This window comes from Ctenopharyngodon idella, chromosome 16 (genome assembly GCF_019924925.1).
Source record: "Ctenopharyngodon idella isolate HZGC_01 chromosome 16, HZGC01, whole genome shotgun sequence".
NCBI classification, from domain to species: Eukaryota; Metazoa; Chordata; class Actinopteri; order Cypriniformes; family Xenocyprididae; genus Ctenopharyngodon; species Ctenopharyngodon idella.
The window spans coordinates 2576392-2600283 of NC_067235.1; the positions used below are offsets into that span (position 1 = coordinate 2576392).

Below are 23892 nucleotides of genomic sequence, written 5' to 3' on the forward strand. Positions count from 1 at the left end.
TGAAAGTAAATGAAGACGGATGTTACTGAGGTTCTATCTGTTTGTTATGCCCCTTTTTACAAGATGTAATATAAGTCTCTGGTGTCCCCAGAATGTGTCTGTGAAGTTTCAGCTCAAAATACCCCCCAGATCATTTATTATAGCTTGTCAAATTTGCCCCATTTGGGTGTGAGCAAAAACACGCCGTTTGTGTGTGTCCCTTTAAATGCAAATGAGCTGCTGCTCCCGGCCCCCTTTCCAGAAGAGGGCGGAGCTTTAACAGCTCGCACTTCTGTTGCTCAACAACAACAAAGCTGGAGAATCTCACGCAGCCAAAATGAGGATTGTTAGTAACGGTGTTCAGCCTTACATTGTTCAAACCGGAGTCGACACTGATGGAGAGACTCAGGAAGAAGTTACAACTTTTAGAATGAAACTGGATGTTTCTGAATGATTAGTGGACAAATGTGTTGGCCTTTGCAAATAAACATAGCATTTTTAATGTCTTTCTTTACAAACATGTGGTTATACAGTATATAAACAAGGTTTAAAACAGACGACAGACATCTCGTCTCTAAGACAACAATAGCTTTAGCCGCATTTGTTGTGGAACTGGCTAACAGGCACATCGACTAAAATGGCTGGATCACGAACAGTTGGCACTGATCCATCCTTGAGTAGCAACTTTTTAGCAAAAGCCTGCCTTGTATTGCCCCTCGTTCACAAAGCTGTCTGGAGTGAAATGATTTGCACAGATATAAATTAATTTAAGTAGATTTTGGGGCTTATTACCTTCAAAAAAATAAATAAATAAATAAATAAAACTAATCCACTGCGTCCTCGGTGGCTCAGATGTTGGGAGAAAATGAAGAATCTTATGTACACTCTTACATCCAACAACAGAACACCGGGATTGCTTACGAGACGTTGTCAGTAAAGCTGCACACACACACACACACACACTTTGGATAAAGGCATGTGCTGATGAATAAATAGAAAACTGTATTTCAAAACTTTTCGCTGAGGGAAAAGTCATACTGATTTGGAACATTTGGATGGGTAAATAACGATAAACTCTACATTTTTGACAGAAGTATAACTTTGTAAACATACGCATTAGATCTTCCTCTTGCACATCTTCATTCGAAGCCCCAGAACATTCCAAGAACAGTGTGTCTTTCCTCGAACACTATATAAACGTGGGCTTTAGCAATTCACTCTGCTGCTCTGTTGTTCTTTGAAGTGAGAGTGAAATGCTCTCCTCGCATGAGTCTCTTTATCTGAGAGCTGCTGAGCTCAGGTGGACGCTCACTTCAAAGAGCGCTTCTGCTACAGGCAAATTAAAACACGCCGCACAAGCCAAAGTTCTCCAAAACACTCTGCTCTGTGTTCAGCGCGCCCGGTGAAAGACCACAAACTGACCTTCTCACAGTGTTCGACTGTCAGCAGAAAATAGACAAAGAGAGGAAAACATGGACGGATATGAAAAAAACATGATGCACCAAAGGCAAAATATCAACAAAACATAAGATTTGTAAAAGTTTATTTAATTTTATTTTCTTTTTGTTTCATACAATTTTGTAAAACAGCAATGTTCACATTGTTTCTTCATTCTTTTTATAAAATAGATGTTTATGCTCCGTAAATAGGATTGATTGATCCAAAACCCAAAGTAAATGATCAATGTAATGCTTTTCATACAGATAGAAATGAGAACTTCATGGTTTTTCATGAGTTAGATATGAAGGCATGTGTGATAAACATGGTCTTCACTCTGTGTTGCTGCAAATGATACTAAGTCATTAGTTACAATTAATGTGTCACAGTGTAAATATATGATTAATCCGATTCAATAATAATTTTGCTGTCTATTATGTATTTTCCAACAACATCCTCAAAGTGCTACACACAAGATGACATCGCCTAGTTGAAAGTACAAGTGTAGTTCACCCAAAACTGAATATTTTGTCATTATTTAATAACCTTATAATGGTTTGAAAATATCAGCTCTTTTCCATATACAACAAAAGCGGACAATGGCCATGTCTGTCAAAATCCAAAAAGAGAAAAACAAAGTAAATGTTTCAAAGGTAGTCCAGAGGCCAGTTGCACAAAGCTACTTGAACAAATTGAGTTTCAGAGTAGGTTTAAAGTTGACAAAACCAAACAAATCTAATGTTTGATATAAATGTTCTGTCAACTCCAGAGTTTATGAAATTTAAGTGACTCTTCAGTGAACATTCAATCACATGAAACATGGAGAGAGTCAGTTTGATTCACTTCTCATGAGAGAGTCACTTCTGTGTGGAAGATGAAGAGGTCATTATGAAACATCAAAATTTAAACACAAGCAGGAGGAAACGCTGCTGCTGTTGAGAAAACAGCTGAAAGACTATATCAATGCTGTACGAATATATTAAAGTAAATCAACTGAATTTATTTAGTTCATTTATATAGGTTCACAGCAAACTTAAAAGAAAACATGTAAGCATAGTCATTTTATATTAATTCTAAAGCTCTTATGTAAATATTTTGAATATATCATTAATAATTATTTCAATATTTTACATTAAAAGCTTCATATTCATTGTCAAATACTCATTTGTATGGAAGCTTGTTTCCGTCATGGGATAAAAATAAATTAAATCTCGCAATTCTTACTTTTTTTTCACAGAATTGCGTGATATAAAGATACAGTTGCATCTTATAAAGTCCGAATTGTGAGATATAAAGTCGCTATTCTGAGAAAAAGAGTCTTTTTCCCCCTCAGAAGTGGAGTTATTTCACAATTATCTAAGAATATATCTCACAATTCTGAAAAAAAGTCTGAATTGCGAGATAAACTCAAAATTCTGACTTTTTTGTCACAAATGCGAGTTTATATCTCCAAATTCTGACTCTTTTCTACAAATTGCATTATATAAAGTCGCAATTCTGAGAAAAAGATTCAGTCTTTTTTCCCTCATAATTAGACTTATTTCACAATTATCTGAGAATATATCTCACAATTTCGAGAAAAAAAGTCAGAATTGCGAGATAAACTCAAAATTCTGACTTTTCATCTCACAATTCTGACTTTTTTTCTCTCAATTGCGAGTTCACATCTCGCAATTCTGACTTCATAACTCGCAATTACGACTTTATATCTGCAGAATTGCGAGATGTAAACTCTGAAGTCATTTGATAACTTTGTATGAGGGCCGAAATTTGAGTCGTTGTGTGTCGTTATTGTGCCCAAGTTCCAAGAGCTTTTCTTTGCGTTGTATGGGGAAAAGAGCTGAGTAAACATTCTCCTTTTGTGTTCCACCAAAAACAAGGGGTTCTGAAGAAAAAGTGAATGAGTAAATAATGACAAGTTTCATTTTTGGGGAAATATTCTTTTAAGTTTTAACATTTGATTTGACTCTTTATTCTTAATGATGTACCTTCCTTTAGGGGTCTGTTTTGTAACATTGTATTTAGTCAACTTGTTAAAAGAAACAAGAATTGCACTATGATATATTTGCACTGAAGAATAAGCAAGTGATTAGACGTAGATTTGACAATGTAGAAATCTCTACACAATCTATCAAGCCATTTGAACATTCTGGGAGGAATAAAGGAAAAATAAATAAGCTAAATATCCATGATGAGTGTTCATGGAAAGCGATAGAAATGACACGGAATCGGTCATCATATTCTTCTCTGAATATTCTGTTATACGTCTTATTTATATACATCTGATATGAGTACATTATGTTGCAGAATATCTGGAGGTCTCACACACATCACTCAGTTTTACTATCAACTCCTTCCAACAATGGAACTGAATGTGCTGGAATTTGGGCCTGGGACTTTAAATTATTGTTCTTTAGATCCATTTGAATTGTTTCTTGAGAGTATATTACAATATGCATGTATCACACTCGATACAGCATTGCACAAATTATCAAGAAGAGAAGAGCTGAGGAAAAAAATACAGGTAAAAATCATCGGTATTTAGCAAAATACAGTAATTTTCTGTTCATCTAATATATACCCTACTTTGCAAGAGAGTGTTAAAATTACACAGAATTTGAATAACACATATACAATGAGCTTTCACCAAAGAAACATCGAGTCACATGAAGTTATTCTGGTCGATACATAATTCACCATAAAAACACAAAAATGCTTTTTTTTTTTTTTCTCTTGTTTTTGCTTTTGTTTTCGACACTGTCCGTTAGGTTGACCTCACGGAGGCCTGTGATTGGTCGAGCTGCCGCGGGCGGACAGCGGGTGAAGACTCTTAGCACCTACACCTCATCATGAGAACGCTTAGTAGGGTTTCCCACATGTAGACAACACATGGAAAACCGTCACGGATGTATTTCAACTACCTATGAACTGTCACTAAATGATCGTCTGAAAATTTGCCACGTTCTGGGATGAGAGGGTCCAGTACCGTACATCTGTATTGCAGTTTTGATGTTTAACATGCTTGTATTGCAATTGACTGTAGCCGTCTTTGTTGACTCTCTTTATTGGATTAAGACTCAAATATGCAAATGTGAAAGTCTTTTACCCTCTTCCCCCTGACGTCCTGATCATCTGAGATCTTAACGTCAAGTTCAGATACATAAAGAGAACAGAATGCAGAATGAATATGAGAAATGTTGAAATATCACCCATATTATCAATGGAATCACCTTCAGCTTCTGACGATCACATGGCCAAGATTTAGACAAAAAAATTACAAATGATTATACAAAATAATAAGCAGAGTACAAGCATTACTTCAAATTAACTTTCCATTCGGCCGATTCGTAATTCCATTAAGGCGATTCACCCACAAATGAACATTTTGTCAGCACCTGCTAACCCTCAGGTATAATTATAATTTTCTTTCTTCTGTGAAAAACAAAACGACATTTTAGCCAGAATGTCTGAGCTACTCTTTTCCATGCAACAAAAGCAGGTGGTGATTTATATTGACAAACACCAAAAATAACAATAAAGGCACCATAAAATTAGTACATTAGTACATTATATACACATACTGAGTTTTGCTGAATCTTCATGATAGCTACAGTCTTTCTCTCAGTCAGGGCAGAGCCAGGTTTTGACATCTAATCTTGGACTACTTTTACAATGCTTTTTATCCTTGTTTAACGTTTGTCAGTTTAAATCACCATCAGCTTTCATTGTATGGAAAAGTGCAGCTTGGATATTCTGCCTAACATCTCATTTTGTGTCTCAAGGAAGAGAAAATATCACAGGTTTTGAAACTATATGTGAGTGAATAGGTGAGTAGGTGAAGGATTTGGGTGAAGTATTCCTTTAAAGGGGACCTATTATGCCCCTTTTCACAAGATGTAAAATAAGTCTCTGGTGTCCCCAGAATGTGTATGTGAAGTTTCAGCTCAAAATAGCTCACAGATAATATATTATAGCACGTTAAAATTGCCACTTTTTGGGTGTGACCCAAATGCACCCTTTTTGAGTGGGTCCTTTTAAATGCAAATGAGCTGCTGCTCCCGGCCCCCTTTCCAGAAGAGGAAACTCATGCTCCGGCATACTGGCAACAACAAAATAGGACAATCTCACGCACCAAAAATGTCAGAAAGGGCGTTCATGTGCGATTTTTAACTAGGAAACTCTTGTTTACAATAATTCTGACAGGACATGAGCAGCATCAGTTCTGAATCTGAAGTTTAAGCACAAAGTGTTGGTATTGACCCATCTTTCAGAATCAACCTTTGTGAAAATCAAGCATTGAACGTTTGTGAAGCAGTCCAGCGTAAAATGATTGCCACAAAAGTACAAGACTTCACCTAGTTTCTTCGAGACATTTCTTTCAAAAATGAAATTTAACCACGATGTCCTCAGTGACTCGGGAGTCTATGGAGACTCTTATGTTCATTGGTACATCCCAAAACACAACACTTGTATGCCTCTTTGTACACTGTACAACTCCAGCTGCTACAGAGAGGATACAAAAATGGCGGACTCTGTGCTTCTCACTCAGGGGTGTGTCTATGCTAATAGGGCAGATCGTCACCGGTTGTGGGTGGGGCTTCTCCCTACGAAGATGTCATTGTAGGGGAGAAACTGAATCAGCTCGTTTGAAGAGACTGCTTCTGATTTATGGGAATTATAAAAAAAAGGAGTGGGTGGATTTGTCCATTATAGGCTGGTTGTTTACACACACTGCAGACACACATCGGTGTTCAAACAACTTATAGAAGTGACATTTGCATGATAGGTCCCCTTTAAGCAAATATATTGAGTTTGTTTTTAGTAATGTATGCTTTTTGCTATAAATCTGACAACAACAAGAGTGGAAGATGGAATGATAGTAATAAAACACCCAGATGTTTTCTGATTTAATGTTTTGACGTAGGCCACACCATCTATAAACTCTGAACTTCAAACAAGTTGACATAGCAGATGCAGATGGCAAAAGCCAATATAATCGTAGCTGAACAGATACATGGCGAGAGACATTCTCGCTCATGTATGTCTTAAAACGGTTTTGTTTCCTTTGTATTAGCTCTTCACCATATGGCAAGCTCTGTGTTTTGTGTTGATTCCTCTGTACGTACCGTGTGAAGTGAGTATTCTTCTGTGATTCTCAGGAATAACTCATTTAACAAACACAGCGGAGGCAAAGTGTCACTCGCTCTCTTGTCTGTAGGGGAAGCTGCGTTTCAAGTGTCTAAATCCATTTGGACGACAGATCTTTGGCAACTCTTGTGTTTATCCGTCATTACCATTAGATCTCGCTGTGTTTAAAAAAAAAAAAAAAAAAAAAAAAAACATCTGCTGGCAATGTGTGAAGCACGAAATAAATCAAAATGGCTGCAAGTCTTGCTCAAAACTGCCGTACAGAATTGTTACTCATTTTTCAATTTGTTTAGGTGGCTCCAATGAAATCAACCCTGTTTATTTGTGCATTTCCGTGAGCAAAGGATGCCGCTACACTCTCTGTAGCCTTCGGGAACTTGCAGTCTAAGGGTTTTCTACTATTCTAGCAGGTCACAGCGTATTAAACTAAACTGTTCCTACGGTCCGACGCATACCTGTAATGTACATCGCATTCACAGAGACGTTTGTTTTGCCGCCCCCACCAAAACGCCACAGCATTTTGACGAAATCAAAGGATAAATCGTCAGAACTCTTCGAAATTAATTTGATGTGCTATAAATGATACTCTAAGAAAACTACTCCCATTCGCGTCTGTTCATTTATTGCCATGCTCCAAAAAAGCCTCTTTTCCGCTTTTTCACTTTGTTCCAGTGAGAAACATATATTTTCATTTGATCGGGGGGCTCCTTCGAGTCTTTTGAGTGCCGCTTGTAAACATCAGACTCGGGCGCGGATAGTTTCGCAGACGTGGTTGGCTCTCACAGGAAGGATACCGATCGGCCTCCCTCTCGCAATGGCATGGTGGGATACATTGGTTTGAGGATGTGGTCACTACCTGGTTTGCTGCTACTGCCACCGTTCTGACTGGCCATTTGGTGTCGGATGTCTCTGCGGTTGATGGTGAATGCCGTAATCATCTCGGAGCCGTAGTCCCTGCTCTCCGGCACGGCGCCGGGGACGTGCCTCAGCTGGCCGTCGCCCAGGCAAGTCATGGAAACACGGGCGTCATTGCGGTGTTGCAGCTCATGTTGTCCTTTCCTGGCAGGCGACGGTCGTTGAAGGAGTGTATGTTGATCACTGCGTCCGTCTTCACCATGGCTGGCGGCGGGCGGTGGGGCTTGTGTTTCACCCGTCTCTCGCACGTGAACGACAGTCTGATCTCTTCCATCACCGCACTGCAGAAAGACCTCTTGATGGAAAAAAAGGGACATGGTGGGGGGAGGAGAAAGAGAAAAGAGGAAGTAAGTACGTTCACGTCCGTTTTGGTGCTAACTGAGTGTGTCAGCGACTCAGCAAATTAAATATCTGCTTTTTTAGCCCTGATTTTGAAGTCTCTTATGTTCATCAAGCCTGCATTTTTATAAGAAATACAGTAAAAACTGGAATATTGTTTACAATATTATTACAATTTAAAATAACTGTTTTCTATGTGAATATATTTGAAAATGTAATTTATTCCTGTGATGCAAAGCATCATTACTCCAGTCTTCAGTGTCACATGAACCATCAAAAATTAATAATTTTCAGAGTGCTGCTTAATATTTTTGTGGAAACCATGATATATATATTTTTTTTTTCCAAGATTCTTTGATAAATAAAACATTAAAATAAACAGCATTCATTTGAAATGGACATTTTAACTTTTTTAACTTTTTTTTTTATCAGTTTGATGCATCTTTGCTGAATAAAAATATTGGTAACACTTTAGTTTAGGATCCAAAATTCGCACTATTAACTAGTTGCATGCATATTAATAGGATATTGGCTGTTTATTAGTACTTATAAAGCAGATATTAATGCCTTATTCTGCATGACCTTATTCTACATCCCATAATCCTACCCAATACATAAACTTAACAACTACCTTACTAACTATTAATTGTAAATTGTAATTAGGAGTTTATTGAGGCAAAAGTCATAGTTAATAGTTAGTTAATAGTGAGAATTGGACCCTGATCTACAGTCTAAAAAATGCCAGGTTAAAAACAACCCAAGTTGGGTTAAAAAAATGGACAAATCCAGTGATTGGGTTGTTTTAACCCAGCAGTTGGGTTAAATGTTTGCCCAACCTGCTGGGTAGTTTTATTTAACTCAACTATTGTTTAAAAATGACTGTACTGCTCGCTTAAAATGAACCCAAAATAGGTTGGAAATTATCATTTATTATAATGTTTAATAAATGCACATTCATTAATGAGTTTAATAAATAATAATTAAATAATAAACATTTATTAAATTGCTTATTAATAAATGTTCACATTTTGATTATTACTGTTGTCTCTAGTAATTATGTGTCTGATTTTTAATTTCCAACCTGTTTTGGGTTCATTTTAAGGGAGCAATATAGTCATTTTTTAGCAATAGTTTGGTTAAATAAAACTACCCAGCAGATTGGGAAAACATTTAACCCAACTGCTGGGTTGAAACAACCCAATCACTGGGTTTGTCCAATTTTTAACCCAACCTGGGTTGTTTGTAACTCAGCATTTTTAGATTGAAAGTGTGACCAAAATATTTCTCTCTTTCAGTGTTCAGTGTGTTTTCTTTTTCTTCCTATTTGACAAGCAAAATGATGTTATAGCTTCTAAATCAATGAGACCAAAACAACCCTTAAAATAACTTCTAACATGTGTGGAAAAATAACACAATGTTCCAGTTCAGTAGGGAATAATTCATTTTGAGGTGGGATGTGTGATAAAAATATTCTCATTTTTTAACATGCTTTTACACTCAAATACATGATCAAAGTGGTTTAAATGTCAACCTCCAGCACTGGCATCTTATCTGTGAGATGTGTCTACATAAAAAGGAAGTGATTTGCGATTTGCTTGCTATGCTTTTTGATGTTCGATCGGTTATTCATCTCTTCACTCATTCTGTGATGTTATCAGGTGTGAATGAACACTCAGCTTTAGTCATCGTGCTGAGCGTCTTCATTTCAGCATGTCTAAAATCGGTGACTGCAAGTGTAACGGTACAAGGCCGTTGCTAGGCATGCGCTAGGGCCTTCTGGGTGATTGCTAGGGCGTTTTAGCAGTTGCTGGGCTAATGTGGGAGGTTGCTAGGGTGTTGTTCTCTGAGATTTGGAAGGACATTGTGTGATGTTCAGTTTCAAGTCTGATGTGTTAACCCTGTTATCGCATTTGGATCTGTTTTGACCCGGAGGAGGTACATAAAAATTCATGTGGGTAATTCTCACATTATATGTTCTCATAAATTTCAAATAATGATATATTCAAATAAAATTTCGCATAAATACTGATAAAAATATATCTTTTCTTGCATCACACTTGTTTTTGCTGTAGTTATTGTAAAATTTGAATTCTTTTTAATTAATAAAAGGGGGGTGAATGTAGTAATAGCATGGTAAAAACACAGTAACATAAAAAAAAAAAAAAAATGCACATTAACTCATTAATGAGAAGTTACTAATCAGATACAATATGGTTTTAGTAGAAAAATACTAAATTATGACTGTTTTATAAGCTCCACCGCGTCCAAACAGACCCAGGAATGCAAAAAGTGTATACAGTACATTACAAGGGATAATTCTCACTGTTCAAAGAACACCACTAATAGTTGTTTTTTCTCTATTAGTCAATCACATTATAGTTTCTACATCCAGTCAGCCTCACCTGTTCACGCTCTACAGTTTTTCGCAGTTTGTAGATGAACTCTCCTATAGCCACAAACACCGACAGCACCAGACCAGATGCCAACACAATGAAGATGCCGCCCAGGTTCTGGATGCCCATGGGACCCGTCTCATACCGCTCATCCTCCAGACAGCTGCTGCCGCTCCACCACTTCTCCTTGAGCATGTGAAGACGGCCATCTTCCAGGATGCCGAGGATAGCAATTGTGATTTTATCCCTGTACGGCGAGCCTGGAATAAATTCATTAATAGATGAGAATCTTCATTGGAATATCAAGTACTGAGAAAAAAAAAAAAAAAAAAAATATATATATATATATATATATATACATATATACACACACTATTTTGCCAAAAGTTTTGGGACGCCTGCCTTTATGTGCACATGAACATGGGAATTTTTTACCATTCTTCTAGAAGTGCATTTGTGAGGTCAGGCAGTGATGTTGGACGAGAAGGCCTGGCTCACAGTCTCCGCTCTAATTCATCCCAAAGGTGTTCTATCGGGTTGAGGTCAGGACTCTGTTCAGGCCAGTCAAGTTCCTCCACACCAAACTCGCTCATCCATGTCTTTATGGACCTTGCTTTGTGCACTGGTGCGCAGTCATGTTGGAACAGGAAGGGGCCAACCCCAAACTGTTCCCACAAAGTTGGGAGCATGAAATTGTCCAAAATGTCTTGGTATGCTGAAGCATTAAGAGTTCCTTTCACTGGAACTAAGGGGCCAAGCCCAACCCCTGAAAAACAACCCCACACCATAATCCCCCTCCACCAAACTTTACACTTGGCACAATGCAGTCAGGCAAGTACCGTTCTCCTGGCAAACGCCAAACCCAGAATTGTCCATCGGATTGCCAGACAGAGAAGTGTGATTCGTCACTCCAGAGAACACGTCTCCACTGCTCTAGAGTCCAGTGGCGGTGTGCTTTACACCACTGCATCGCACTTGGTGATGTAAGGCTTGGATGCAGCTGCTCGGCCATGGAAAACCATTCCATGAAGCTCTCTACGCACTGTTCTTGAGCTAATCTGAAGGCCACATGAAGTTTGGAGGTCTGTAGCTATTGACTCTGCAGAAAGTTGGCAACTTCTGGGCACTGTGCGCCTCAGCATGCGCTGACCCGGCTCTGTGATTTTTCGTGGCCTACCACTTCGTGGCTGAGTTGCTGTTGTTCCCAATTGCTTCCACTTTATTATGATACCACTAACAGTTGACTGTGGAATATTTAGTAGTGAGGAAATTTCACGAATGGACTTATTGCACAGGTGGCAGCCTATCACGGTACCACGCTTGAATTCACTGAGCTCCTGAGAGCGACCCATTCTTTCACAAATGTTTGTAGAAGCAGTCTGCATGGTGCTTGATTTTATACACCTGTGGCCGTGGAAGTGACTGAAACACCTGAATTCAATGATTTGGAGGGGTGTCCCAATACGTTTGGCAATATAGTGTAAATATATATATATATATATATATATATATATATATATATATTTCCCAGCAGAACATTGCCCAAAGCATCACACTGCCTCCGCCAGCTTGCCTTCTTCCCATAGTTAAGAAGATGCACACGCACCCGGCCATCCATGTGATGTAAAAGAAAACATGATTCATCAGACCAGGCCACCTTCTTCCATTGCTCCGTGGTCCAGTTCTGATGCTCACGTGCCCACTGTTGGCTCTTTTGGAGGTGGACAGGGGTCAGCATGGGCACCCTGACTGGTCTGCAGCTATGCAGCTCCATACGCAACAAACTGAGATGCACAGTGTATTCTGACACCTTTCTATCAGAACCAGCATTAATTTCTAAATCTAAAAATTGTTACAACCGAAAGTTCACCACGTTTCTTTCGTGACTGTTTCGGTAGTGACATCGTTGTTTTGGTAGGGACAAGAGAGAATACATAATCATTCATTTGGGCGAAATAAACAAAATTTTAGTACAGTTATGCAAATCATTACAATTTTAGTATGTTTTATTATGCAAATCATTAGTGTTTTAGTATGAGAGTTAAAATTCTGTAATGTGATGTGTTTCGCTACTGTCACTACCGAAAATGTGCAGTCACGACCGAAACATGGATGTTTTGTCAAAAATAAAGTAAATAAAGTAAGAATTATCAACTAAGATGTTTATAGCGTTTGGTTCGATGTATATTCAAACTATTGAATCCTTCATCTGACATTAGTATGATAAACTTTATGCCTTTTACAAAGAAAGATTGGATTCAAAATACAACAAATCTCATAAATTACACTTGAAATATTGTTAAAATTGTAATTGTTATTGATTTACCTGTGAAAACTTAAAAAAAAATAGAAAAAATATATGTACAAGGTAGATGTAAACAAAATCTTTCCAATGTAGCCCTTCATCTTAAATTATGTATTATTGTGTTTCGGTAGTGACAAATTTGGGGAGAGGAAAAATATTCCAAAACTTTCTGAAAATACAATATGAGAATTAACTGCACAATTACTAAAAATGAGTACCTTTGATTTTATAAAATTTGCATACATACAAAAATTTGTGGAAATTTTTTTTTTTTTTTCAAGACGTTTCCAACAAGATTTGTGAACCACATCTTTTATGGACTCCCTTTTTGAATTTGAAAATCTAATATACATCAAGAAAAAAAGAAAGAAAGAAAAAAAAAAACAACAACAACTAAATAGATTGCTTTAACATTCTGACACCAACTCCACACTTGAAAGGAGAGGCATTTCAACAAAGCATTGTACACACACACACACACACGGTGTAACTCACTCCATTTCACGCTCAGTTTTTTAATGAATACTGTGTAAAGTTCCAGTCACACTAGGCTTTAGGCATGTAAAATTACTTCAGAGCCCTCAACACTGCAAACTAGGCAGCTTTTAAGTCTTATGAATTCAGCTAAGAGGTCAGTATGTGATTATTACAACCGCTTATATTGTGGTTCAACTGAATTCAGAATCAAAACAATCCGTGTTATAATGGTGGTTTTTACCTTTCGGGGTTCCGATGCCGTAACCTTTACTGTCGATGATGCCGCCGACCTGCGTGAGATTGCAGTTTCTGCGCGTCACATACTCAATGGTCGTTGACTCCATAAGCAGGGCGTAGTCTGACTTTAACACTCTCTGAATCCCATCTTCAATGGACTTGACGAACGACGTGCTCTGTCTGCTGCTCATGAAAGCCCACATCTTCTCAAATGTAGACACTCTTGATTTCTGAAAGAGAGAAGCATCATTTTTCAGTAATCTAAAGGAGCATGTGTTTGTATTTTGAAATCACTCTGGTTTGCTGGTCAGAACAATATATACACACTGGAGGTGGATTATTATGTTTCTTCTTGCATGTTTTGAAACACTTCCAAAATGAAATGTCCAATGTGTAGTGCTAAAAAGCGTGTTCAGTTTTATCTGAAACAGATGAACGTGAATCTGGTACGTGAATCTTGCGCTGGTTGTGGTAAGTATTGCGGTAGTTCAGAAATAAAATGTCTGGTGTATGGCGCTAAAAGGTTAATGCTCGTTTGAATAACGACACTATTGTCTTCTATACAGATGCTTATAACTGAATTGAACTCATTTCATAATTGGATGAACTTTACATAGTTATTGAACTAAACTGAATCAACATTAAAATGACTTGAGCTGAATAATTGTCACATGTCTGCTGTGTTGTATTCCTTAGTTTGACCTAGTTTCTGTCTGTCAGTCTGTTAATCATGTAATTAGTTTCCACCTGTGTTTATTTACTCCCTCATTAGTTCCTTTGTTTGATACTTGTATTTAGTCCCTGTGTTCTCCTTCAGTCTTTGTCCATTGTTTGTACACGAACGGAGCTGGCAACACCGTTCGTCGTTGAGGGAGTGATTGTGGAGCTCGAGAGCTGGGAGGAAAGCTCCGCCCACGACACCACCACTGTAGAAGTGAGTATTTTGAAAGGCCATTATTTTGATGAACTGAAGGATTTGTTTGAGGCTGATTTAATAGACTTTTTCTGAGAGGTGATTCCCAACTCCCCTGTATCTCCAGCGCCCCCTATATCTCCAGAGTCTCCTGTATCTCCAGTGTCCCTTGTATTTCCTGGGTTCCCGCCCAGCCTCCCTCTCCCGCCTCCTCGTTCAGTCAGTTCCTCAGCCCCACCATCGCTGCTGTCCTTCAGCCCTTCTACATCAGCTACTTCAGCTCCACCGGACACCATCGGCCATATGGCTTCTCCGGGCTCCCTCATCTCTCAGGCTCCGCCTTGGTTAGCCATCGACCTGCCTGCACCTACGGCTCCGCCTTCCCTCCAGCTCCACCTCCGTCCTCAGTCCTACTGGCTTAGCCTCTGCCCTCTAGATGTCCGTCTTCAGCTCGGATGCTCGTCGCCATGGTTCCACTTCGGTCTCCCGTACCATCGGCTGCGCATGGGCTCTTCGGCTCATCGGCTACATCTGGGTCTCCATCTTCAGCTGCAACTCCGCTGGTCGTCTCCAGGGTGTTGTCTGCCACCAAGTCCACACCACCATGGCTCCCCCCACCTGCGACTCCACCCTGGGGCCTCGTCATGGTTGGTCTCTGGACCAACATTTGGCTCCTCCTGCTCCTGGCTTTCCCCTGGCTCCTCCCACCCTCCACGGACTGTTTTTGTTTTTGCTTTGGACTCTTTTTGTTTCTCCTCAGTTCTTCGCCCTCCTCCAGAGCCCACCAGAGTTTCCACCTGTGTTCATTTACTCCCTCATTAGTTTCTTTGTTTGATACTTGTATTTAGTCCCTGTGTTCTCCTTCAGTCTTCATCCGTTCTTGTTAATGTTAAACTGTGTATAGTGAGTTCCTGCCTGTTTTTGTTATTAAATATCATTCTTCATATTCTCCTTCGTCCTTGTGCCTTTCTACACACGTTACGTAACAATAATGGCACTATTGTCTTTTTTAGAGCTGCTTTACAGCAAAAACTTAATTTGTCTCATATGTGATTGTTTGCATTCTGTTATCTTCTGTCAGTTTATTACTGTAAAGCTCTTTAAAACAATCTGTATTGTATAACATAAATAAAGGTGACTTGACTTGAAAATAACATACCGCATACACTAAACCCAACCTAGACCTAACCGATAACGTTAACAAAATCAAACATAAGATAAAAATACATGTGCTGAAGCAGCCATATCATTTTAGCTTTTAGCCATTTTAGTCTTTTAACCATTTTATCAAGTGTTGTGACTCATGTTTCACGCGACTCTTACATTCACATCACAAGTGCACTGCTGTCCCCGGTGAGCTTCCGAGCAAGTTTACTACATTAGAAAAAGCCACACATATGGAGCTGATTATGTGATGCAAAGGTTAAAATGTGTTAGTTTACAAATCATGTGGTCTTTATTAATCGATAATATGCCCCGTCATCAAAATTTCTGTAAAAAAGGAACACAATTTGTTGGCATTTTACTGTCACAAGTGTTCATTTTAACACATTCACCTTTTTGCCCTTGATTAAGACACTCCAGGGGGACTGAATTTATAATACATTTATTATGTGTTGCTTTGGATAAAAGTGTCTGTTAAATGCTCGCTGATTGAGCAGAAACTATTTGCCCTGTGCTTATTTTGTGCAAAATAACCAACGCTTGCATGCTAATTTGAATCCACAATATATGCAATTGCATACTGTTATGTCATTTAATAAGAACCTATGAATACCTGTTTAAACTGAAATGTTTTATTTCAACCTCCCTATGTAACACTTCTTTTGTATAAATTGACAAATTTTCACAATTGTCATGTGACTGTGTTTTACTACTGTAAATCATATTATTAAGAGTCGAACATGCAGAAAGTATACTATGTCCAGTCCACAGTAACATACTATACATGCACAACATCCTCAGAAAAGGACATTTTCCTCCTCCTGAGTCTTGGCTCCATTACAGCGACACTTTCCAGCTTCACACTACGGCGTGCTGGTGTTGGCGCTGTTCTCTTAACCTTGAGCACCTGTTATTGTTCCCCCCCCTTCAAACGCTATTTTCCCTGGTGTCTCTCAATATAATTGAAAGTGGCTGGGAATTGGCTTCAGCGTTGAACTGCACAAGAATGAATAAGCAACCGGAGTGATACAGCTGACACTTCCTAGATTAAACAGTCACTGTGTACACTGGATTATGGCAGTTATAATGCTGCTTTCACCACAGCTGTGCTCGTTTTACTGTACGTAAACTTGGCAAACTGAATGCTAGCCTGCCTTTTCAATACTGCCAATTATATTTTTGAAAATAATATATGAAGTTTAATGCAAATGTACAATTTTCAAAACAACAGCATGCTGCATGGTTATAAGCATGGTTATTACACGGTTATTATTTTTTTTTTTTTTTTTTTACAATCCAAGTTTGTGTAATAATGTACATTTTGGTGGTTGGTTAAATAAGAAGTGTGACAAAATGTGTCTGGTTAATTTCTTTACACAGGAAATGGACGGTCAAGTTGAGTACATTGCATTGTGGAAATGAGGTTGCAAAAGAACCTCTTTGGGAATATGTCACTCTGCCTACATTTCTGCAAAACCTAAAATATAAAATGCGTTGGTCCTGGTGCATTTCACTGCACTTTTCATGTGTCATGTCCATGAGATGTTATAAGTGATGTCATTTTTTTTTCTCCATTGCAGATGCATGTTTTATGCCCACTGCCTTTAAAAATAGATAGTGGGTACATTTTTTCAAAATGATATTGCATTGATTGTAAGTTTTGCAGCAATTTCAGAGTGAAATGTCCAGTGTGTGGCCCTGAATTACGTGTTCAGTTTTATCTGAAACAGATGAACGTGAATATGGCAATGTTTTATTATGGTTGTTGTACGTATCGGCTAATGCTCTGTTGTGTGAAAATAGGCAGTGGCTGTTTACACTAAGTGCAAATAGCAATAGATCCTATTTACACTGATTATAAATTGCAACAAAAAGTATTTTCTTTGCACTAAGAGTAAATTGTGGCAGATACTATTTGCACCTCAGTGTATTGTAATATATTATAAAACAGTATGCAATAATAACATATTCAGAGTATATGATTATATTTATTGAAATCATGAATGGATGCTGCCTTATTGGGACATTTCTTGTCCCTCCCCTACACTGACCCCTAACCCTACCCAATAAACACTTTATTCACACTATTAAATACCCATTAGGCACTTCATTTTATTCTTAATTTGTATTTAAAATAAACGCCTCTCCGAGCAGATATGCAATGGGAAAAGAGAGAAGATCAGAACAAGTTCAGAAAAAGGTGGATTGAAACTCGGTTGGTCACATTAAAATCTAACGCTACCCGTCTTACTCTCCAAACCACTGATCCTGTTATCAGACAGGTTTCTTTTGTAATTTTGTCTGGCTCAATCAGACATTGGTAGGCAGAGTAAGTGTAAATATCCTCTGCCAACAACTGGCGGGGTATTTGCACTTGATGTAAATAGGCACTTTGTTGAAAATAACATATCACCTACACTAAATCCTACCCTAAACCTAAATGACAGAGTGAACAAAATCAAACGTAAAGAGATAACACATTTGCTAGAGCAACCATGCCATTTTAGCTTGCTTCTACACGGGACTCGTACATCACAAAAGTGCAACACTGTACCAGGTGTGTTACTGAGCAAATTTACTACATCAGAAAAGCCATATATATAGAGCTGGTTATGTCATGGAAAGGTCAAAATGTATTAGTTTACAAATCATGGAGTGTTTTGGGGTAATACCATAGTATAAAGTCTTTTTTGGCCATAAAAAGTATTTCGTAATTGATAATTTGGCCCTGTAATCAAAATTATAGTGAAAAGGAATAAAGGTTGTTAGTGTTTTACTGTCACTAGTGTTCATTTCAGCTTAAAAATCTTGTGAAATGTATGTATAGGTATATTTTTGGAGTTTTGCAGAAATGTAGGCAAAGACATGTATACGTTCTGCAGAAATTAGAGTAGTATGTTATCCTGAACATTGAGTCTCCTTATAAAGAAATTCTGAATTAGAATTGGAACCAATTGTGTGTGTGTGTGTGTGTGTGTGTGTGTGTGTGTGTAGTTTGCGGTCTCAGGATAATGAAACTTTAACATCACGATTAGCACTCAGTTTAAATGGCATTTCATGGTTTTTATAAAGGAGGTCACGTAAGACACCATAGCTAATCACGGATAATTGTTGGATCAATTCCATGAAACATTTAAAGTGACCCAAGAAAATGAACAAGCGTGAGTGCTCTTTGATTACTCTTGATAAAATGTTAAATTAACATTTGACGTTCCAGGTCTGCTCGCTGAAATACCACAGCTGAAGTTTCAGAAAACAAGCCGAACTGAAGGTGTTCAGGCAGTGACAGATTGATATTTTAATTGCAAACACCTGTTTTTGTGATCTTCATTTTAATGCTGAAATCATATATTCAGGAGACAAAAAGGATGCACAATCAAAGGAACTGCGCGCACTAAATGTCAAAGCAAGCATAATTCATTAGATTCATACATTGAAGTGTAAAAATAGGGTTGATGGAAATTTAAGATACCAATTTTAAACTCAAACATAAATCAAAACAAAAATGCAAATGTATGTTTTTGGAACAAGGTTACTTATAGAAATTGCTTTTGAAAATATGACAACATCAGCAGAAAACATGAAAGCAGCCTATATTTTGAAAGAATGTATGAATATGCAATCACTGGTTTAAGACACCTCGATTTTGTGTCACTCGGAAACCTGGTACATTTTTCTCTGCTCGGCACAGCAGCATCAGAGAGCGAAAACTCAAAGCCGTGAAAAAGTAAAACCCTGCAGGCAAAAGCTAAAACTTTGGAATAATAAAAAAAAAAAAAAAAAAAATCATTATGAAGGAACACTTCAAACATGGAAGAGAAGTGAGAGCACGGGAGAATTTGCTTTTACAGTGGGAATTAAGATCTAACTGGAAAAGTTTAAAAAATTCTTTTGTGAAATTGTATAGATTTTTTTCTCTCTGCGCACCACTCAAGAATAGAGAAGTTCCTCCTTTTTTGAAAAGTTAGCTGAAGCTGTCTTTCAAAAAAATCTTCTGTTAACATTGTGCAGTTGTTCTCAACACTGGTGACAAAATGCCATGCGTCAAGCTTCATGGAATGAACACAGTCAAATTTATCACAAATAGTGAATATAATCATGATAAACTGCCATTGTGATACATCCAAATGATAGACTTGATCATTTCAGAGGGTTGTACCTTAAAGAAGGACATTGTAGCTCCATCTTTGACTACACCATACTCTATTTTGGTCTGTTTGGCCAGATCATCAGCTGAGTCCACAGGCGAATCCATCCTCTCGACGGTGAGGAAGGCCGCCAGGTTGGCTGTGTAGGAGGAGATGATGATGAGGGTGAAGAACCACCAGATTCCTCCGATGATTCGAGTGGAGAGAGCTTTAGGCATCAGTTCTGAACCTGAACAGAAATTAAATGCATCAGCAACTGATTACATAAAAACACATCAAGATTTTTAGTTAACATTTATGTTGATATATGTTTAAAAGAAGGGAATATATCAGATTTTTGCTTTCACTAGTATCTCAATGATCCTGTGATTTGACACTTTTTAAATACATACTGTACATCATTATTAATGAAGTTATAAAGTTTATAGCCATCTTGCAATGATGCATTAAATTGATCAAAAGTAAAAAATAAAGACTTTTACATTTTAACAAATACATTTCAAATAAATGCTTTTCTTTTGAGATTTCTATTCATCCTAAAAATATATATCATGGTTCCCACAAAAATATGAAGCAGCACAACTGTTTTCAACATTGAGAATAATCGGAAATGTTTCTTGAGCAGCAAATCAGCATAATAGATTGATGATTAGAAACATAACAATACTTCTAGTGTTTATTAATCTTAGTTAATGTTATCAACATTTACACAAATACAAAAGTTGTATTTGTTAACATTAGTTAATGCACTGTGAACTAACTTGAACAAACAATAAATAGTTCTATTTTTATTAACTAATGTTATCAAAGATTAATAAATACTGTAACAAATGTATTGCTCATTGTTAGTTGATTTTAGTTAATTAACTGCTGTAGAAGTGCAATTCATTATTAGTTCATGTTAACTAATGTAGTCAACTATTAATAAGAGCTTATTGTAAAATGTTACCGGATCATGTGACACTGAAGACTGGAGTAATGATGCTGAAAATTCAGCTTTGATCACATGAATAAATTACATTTTACAATATACTCACATAGAAAACAGTAGGTTTAAATTGTAATAATATTTCACAATACTGCTGTTTTTCAGTGAGCAGAAGAGACTTCTTTGAAAAAAACATTTTAAAAATCTTACTGACCCCAAACTTTAGAACAGTATTAAGTAAATAAGTAAGTAAATAAGTAATTAAATAAATAATAATAATTTTTTTTTTAAAAATTAAAAAAAAATCACAGGTTGTTAGTTTCACTCAAACATCCTTGTTCACATTATTTAAAAACTCATGTAACTAAAACTTAATGTAACTGAGTTGTTTCTACTAAAAGTGAGTATTGTCAGCTTTTGTCAGCTATTGTGTTTGTTCAGTCAACTCAACATTGCTCAACATTTGTGAGTGAAACACACAAAATAATGTTGAAATAACTAACTGGGCAGTGGACCCGTAGTTCCCATAGCGTTAGGAAAGTAAATTTAGGGATTAAAGTGTTATTTTATGTGTTTTTCAGTAAAGAGAAAGATGTTATTAGTTTATGTTAGTGTTTAATGTTCAGTTATGTTGGACATTTAGAGAAGTTTCTGTAATGTTTTTGAATTTTTATGTTACCATTACGCAGAGTTTAGGCTGTGTACACGTGTTTATAGGATGTAATTCCTGCTCTCAATTAAATTAAGTTTGTTCAAGGAGTTGAATGAGTTGAGTGCATTTTAAGGTAAATTAAGTCAATAAATGTGTTCACCTTACGAAATAAACTTTTGTAAGTTTAACATAACATTATTAAGTAAACTGCACATATAAATATTATGTAACAGTGACAAATTCAAGTGATTTGTATTTACTCAAAGAAATTTTGTCAGCTTTACTTGAATGTTTTTTGTTCATACAACTAAATTGACAAATTACTCAATATAGTTGCGTGGGACCACTTGACACTGCTTTATTAAATAAATCCAACAATTTTGAGTGTATATAAATATTTTTCTATTAAAAAAATTGCTAACACTACAATAAGGTTCATTAGTTAAACATTAGTTAATGTATTAACTAACATGAACTAACCATGAGCAATACATTTGTTACTGTATTTACTAATCTTTGTTAAGGTTAGTTAATGAAAATACAGTTGTTCATTGTTCATGTTAGTTCACAGTGCATTAACTGTTAACAAGATTTTAATAAAGTATTAGTAAATGTTGAAATTAACATTAACAAAGATTAATAAATGCTGTATAAGTGCAGTTCATTATTAGTTCATGTTAACTAATGCAGTTAACTAATGAACCTTATTGTAAAGTGTTACCAAAATATACTTTTTTTTTTTTTTTCTTGGACAAACCTTATCTCTCTAAAGTATCAGTTCATTCAGCAGCTCATTTCAAATAGATAGAGACTCAGAGAGACAAACCAAACCAAACAAACACAGAGATGATGGACAAACAGAGACTTCCTTCAGGATGGGAGCCAGTCAACAGTGCAAAGCGAAGCTAGAAAACTGCAAACCCCTTAGTGTCACACACACACACACACACACACACACACACACACACACACACACACACAGGCTAAAATACAAATACAGGTTTTTTTTTTTTTTTTTTTTAATATAATCATTTTGCCACAACATACAGAATCAAATCAGCTCTTGTGGGAGAGGGTCTTTGCTTTGTTGCCTTGCTTTTTTGTGTTCCTTTATCACGTTTCAGTGTGCAGGCTATTAAAGAAATGCTGATGTCACGGCAAACAACCAGCTGACAGATTTTCCAGCATAACGCTGAAGCTAAACATCTGCTTATCGCTGTGTAAAAGTAGGGAAGGCAAAGTTGCTAAACTGTGGCCGTCTGTGGGTTATTCTCTGTGGGTTTGCTTCAGAGTGATATTAATTATGATGACCTGCTTTTCCCTGTCCTGCTATTTCTTTCAGAAGCACTGAAACACATCAGCCTGGCCGAAGTTAAAGCATTTCCCAATGAGAATAATTACCTGCACTTAACATTCCCACCTTCCTCTCGAAAAGAAGAAAGTCACAGTGCGGCTCAGCGCCGGAGGCTAGTGTTCAGTATTCAGCCTGATACTTCCTTAGCCTTTTCACTATCAGTGTGTGCGAAAGCAATACTGTTTTAAACAATAGCATGGAGAAGAAATAAAGATATGTTCAAGATTAGGGAAACTGAGCAAATTGATAAAGCACAGCAGTCACCAAATTAACATTTTTGCAGGCAGTCAGTGGAAAACAGAAACCAGATAAAATGGTTGGCTGGTTAAAGCTTGTTTAGCTGGTCAGTCGTAACACCTCTAAAACCATCCGACCAGCTTAGGCAGCTTTAGCAAGGGTTTAGGACTTGCAAAAACAGGCCATTTTTCTTGTAATAATCTGCATTTTGCACAATGAAACATCCGTTTTTGTTGAGCGGGCCATGTCTAACCTGAATAATTTTTGGACAGACATGAAAAATGTGCTTTTATGCTTTTATCAGTTCAGCTGAACCGCTGCGCGTGAGCGTGAAAGAGCTTCCTGTCTGACAGGAACTGATGTTTGAAAAATGACAACGAAGAAAAAAATTAAAACAACAACTGTCTGCTATTTTCTGACATGTGGAAACATTTATTTTGTATTCATGCCAATTGTTTAGTGTCTGGTTTTATTTGATCTCATTTTTTTTATCAGTTGTTCCTGCTGTCTTACTTTAGATACAGTAATATTGGATTCTGTCTTTGATTATCCTTCCCAGAGGATCATTTTATTGATCTTACTCTGTGTTTTATTAAGGTATCAACTTTGTCTCAAATGTTTCTCCTTAGAAGAATATAAAATAGACCATTGAGAGACCAGATAAACAAGAAAACCACCTTAGGCTGGTTTAAGATGTGTTAATATGGTCTTGAGTTTAATTCAGCAGAGTCTCCGTTTTCTTTTCATTTAACCTCTTCACGTGCTCTTCACGTGTCGGTCAAAAATGACAGATTTTTTTTATTGTTATTATTATTTCAATATAACGAATGCATTATATTTTGGTTCGATCATGTTTTTGATTTAATATGTTGTAATTTTATGGGATTTTATGGTACTAAATTATATTTACACTGTAATTATAATCCATGTATTAACTTTTTGAGCATAGACCTGAAAATCTAATTTCCAACTTAAAGCACAGGCTTAATTTTGATCTCTTTTCAAAGATGACACTTGGCAAATTATTGCTTAAGTGAAAAAAAGTTTAAAAAAATGTAACTTAAAAAAAGTTACAGAAATTTACATTCACTGTTATAAAAAATGCACAAAAATACTATTTTCAATTTTTATATGAAATAAATATTTTAAAAAATATGTTTTACTCTAAAATAGAGTAATTACTCTAGAAAATCAAAGCCATAAATCTAAAAAAGCTGTACTCCAAATTTGAGCTTGATATCTCAAAAAATGAGCTTTAAGTAAGTA

At 36.9% G+C, this 23892-nt stretch overlaps 1 protein-coding gene across 1 annotated transcript in view; it reads right to left on the minus strand.

The window, feature by feature from the left end:
• Positions 1-1505: 1505 nt before the first annotated feature.
• Positions 1506-23892, minus strand: part of grik3 (glutamate ionotropic receptor kainate type subunit 3) — a 168597-nt gene continuing 146210 nt past the window's right edge. The window contains exons 13-16 of the mRNA XM_051866063.1: positions 19467-19684; positions 13235-13460; positions 10221-10471; positions 1506-7772 (exon numbers count right to left, since the gene is read on the minus strand). Of these exons, the coding sequence (XP_051722023.1) occupies positions 7344-7772; positions 10221-10471; positions 13235-13460; positions 19467-19684 (1124 nt within the window). The 3' untranslated portion in view covers positions 1506-7343. The remainder of the gene's footprint in view (positions 7773-10220; positions 10472-13234; positions 13461-19466; positions 19685-23892) is intronic.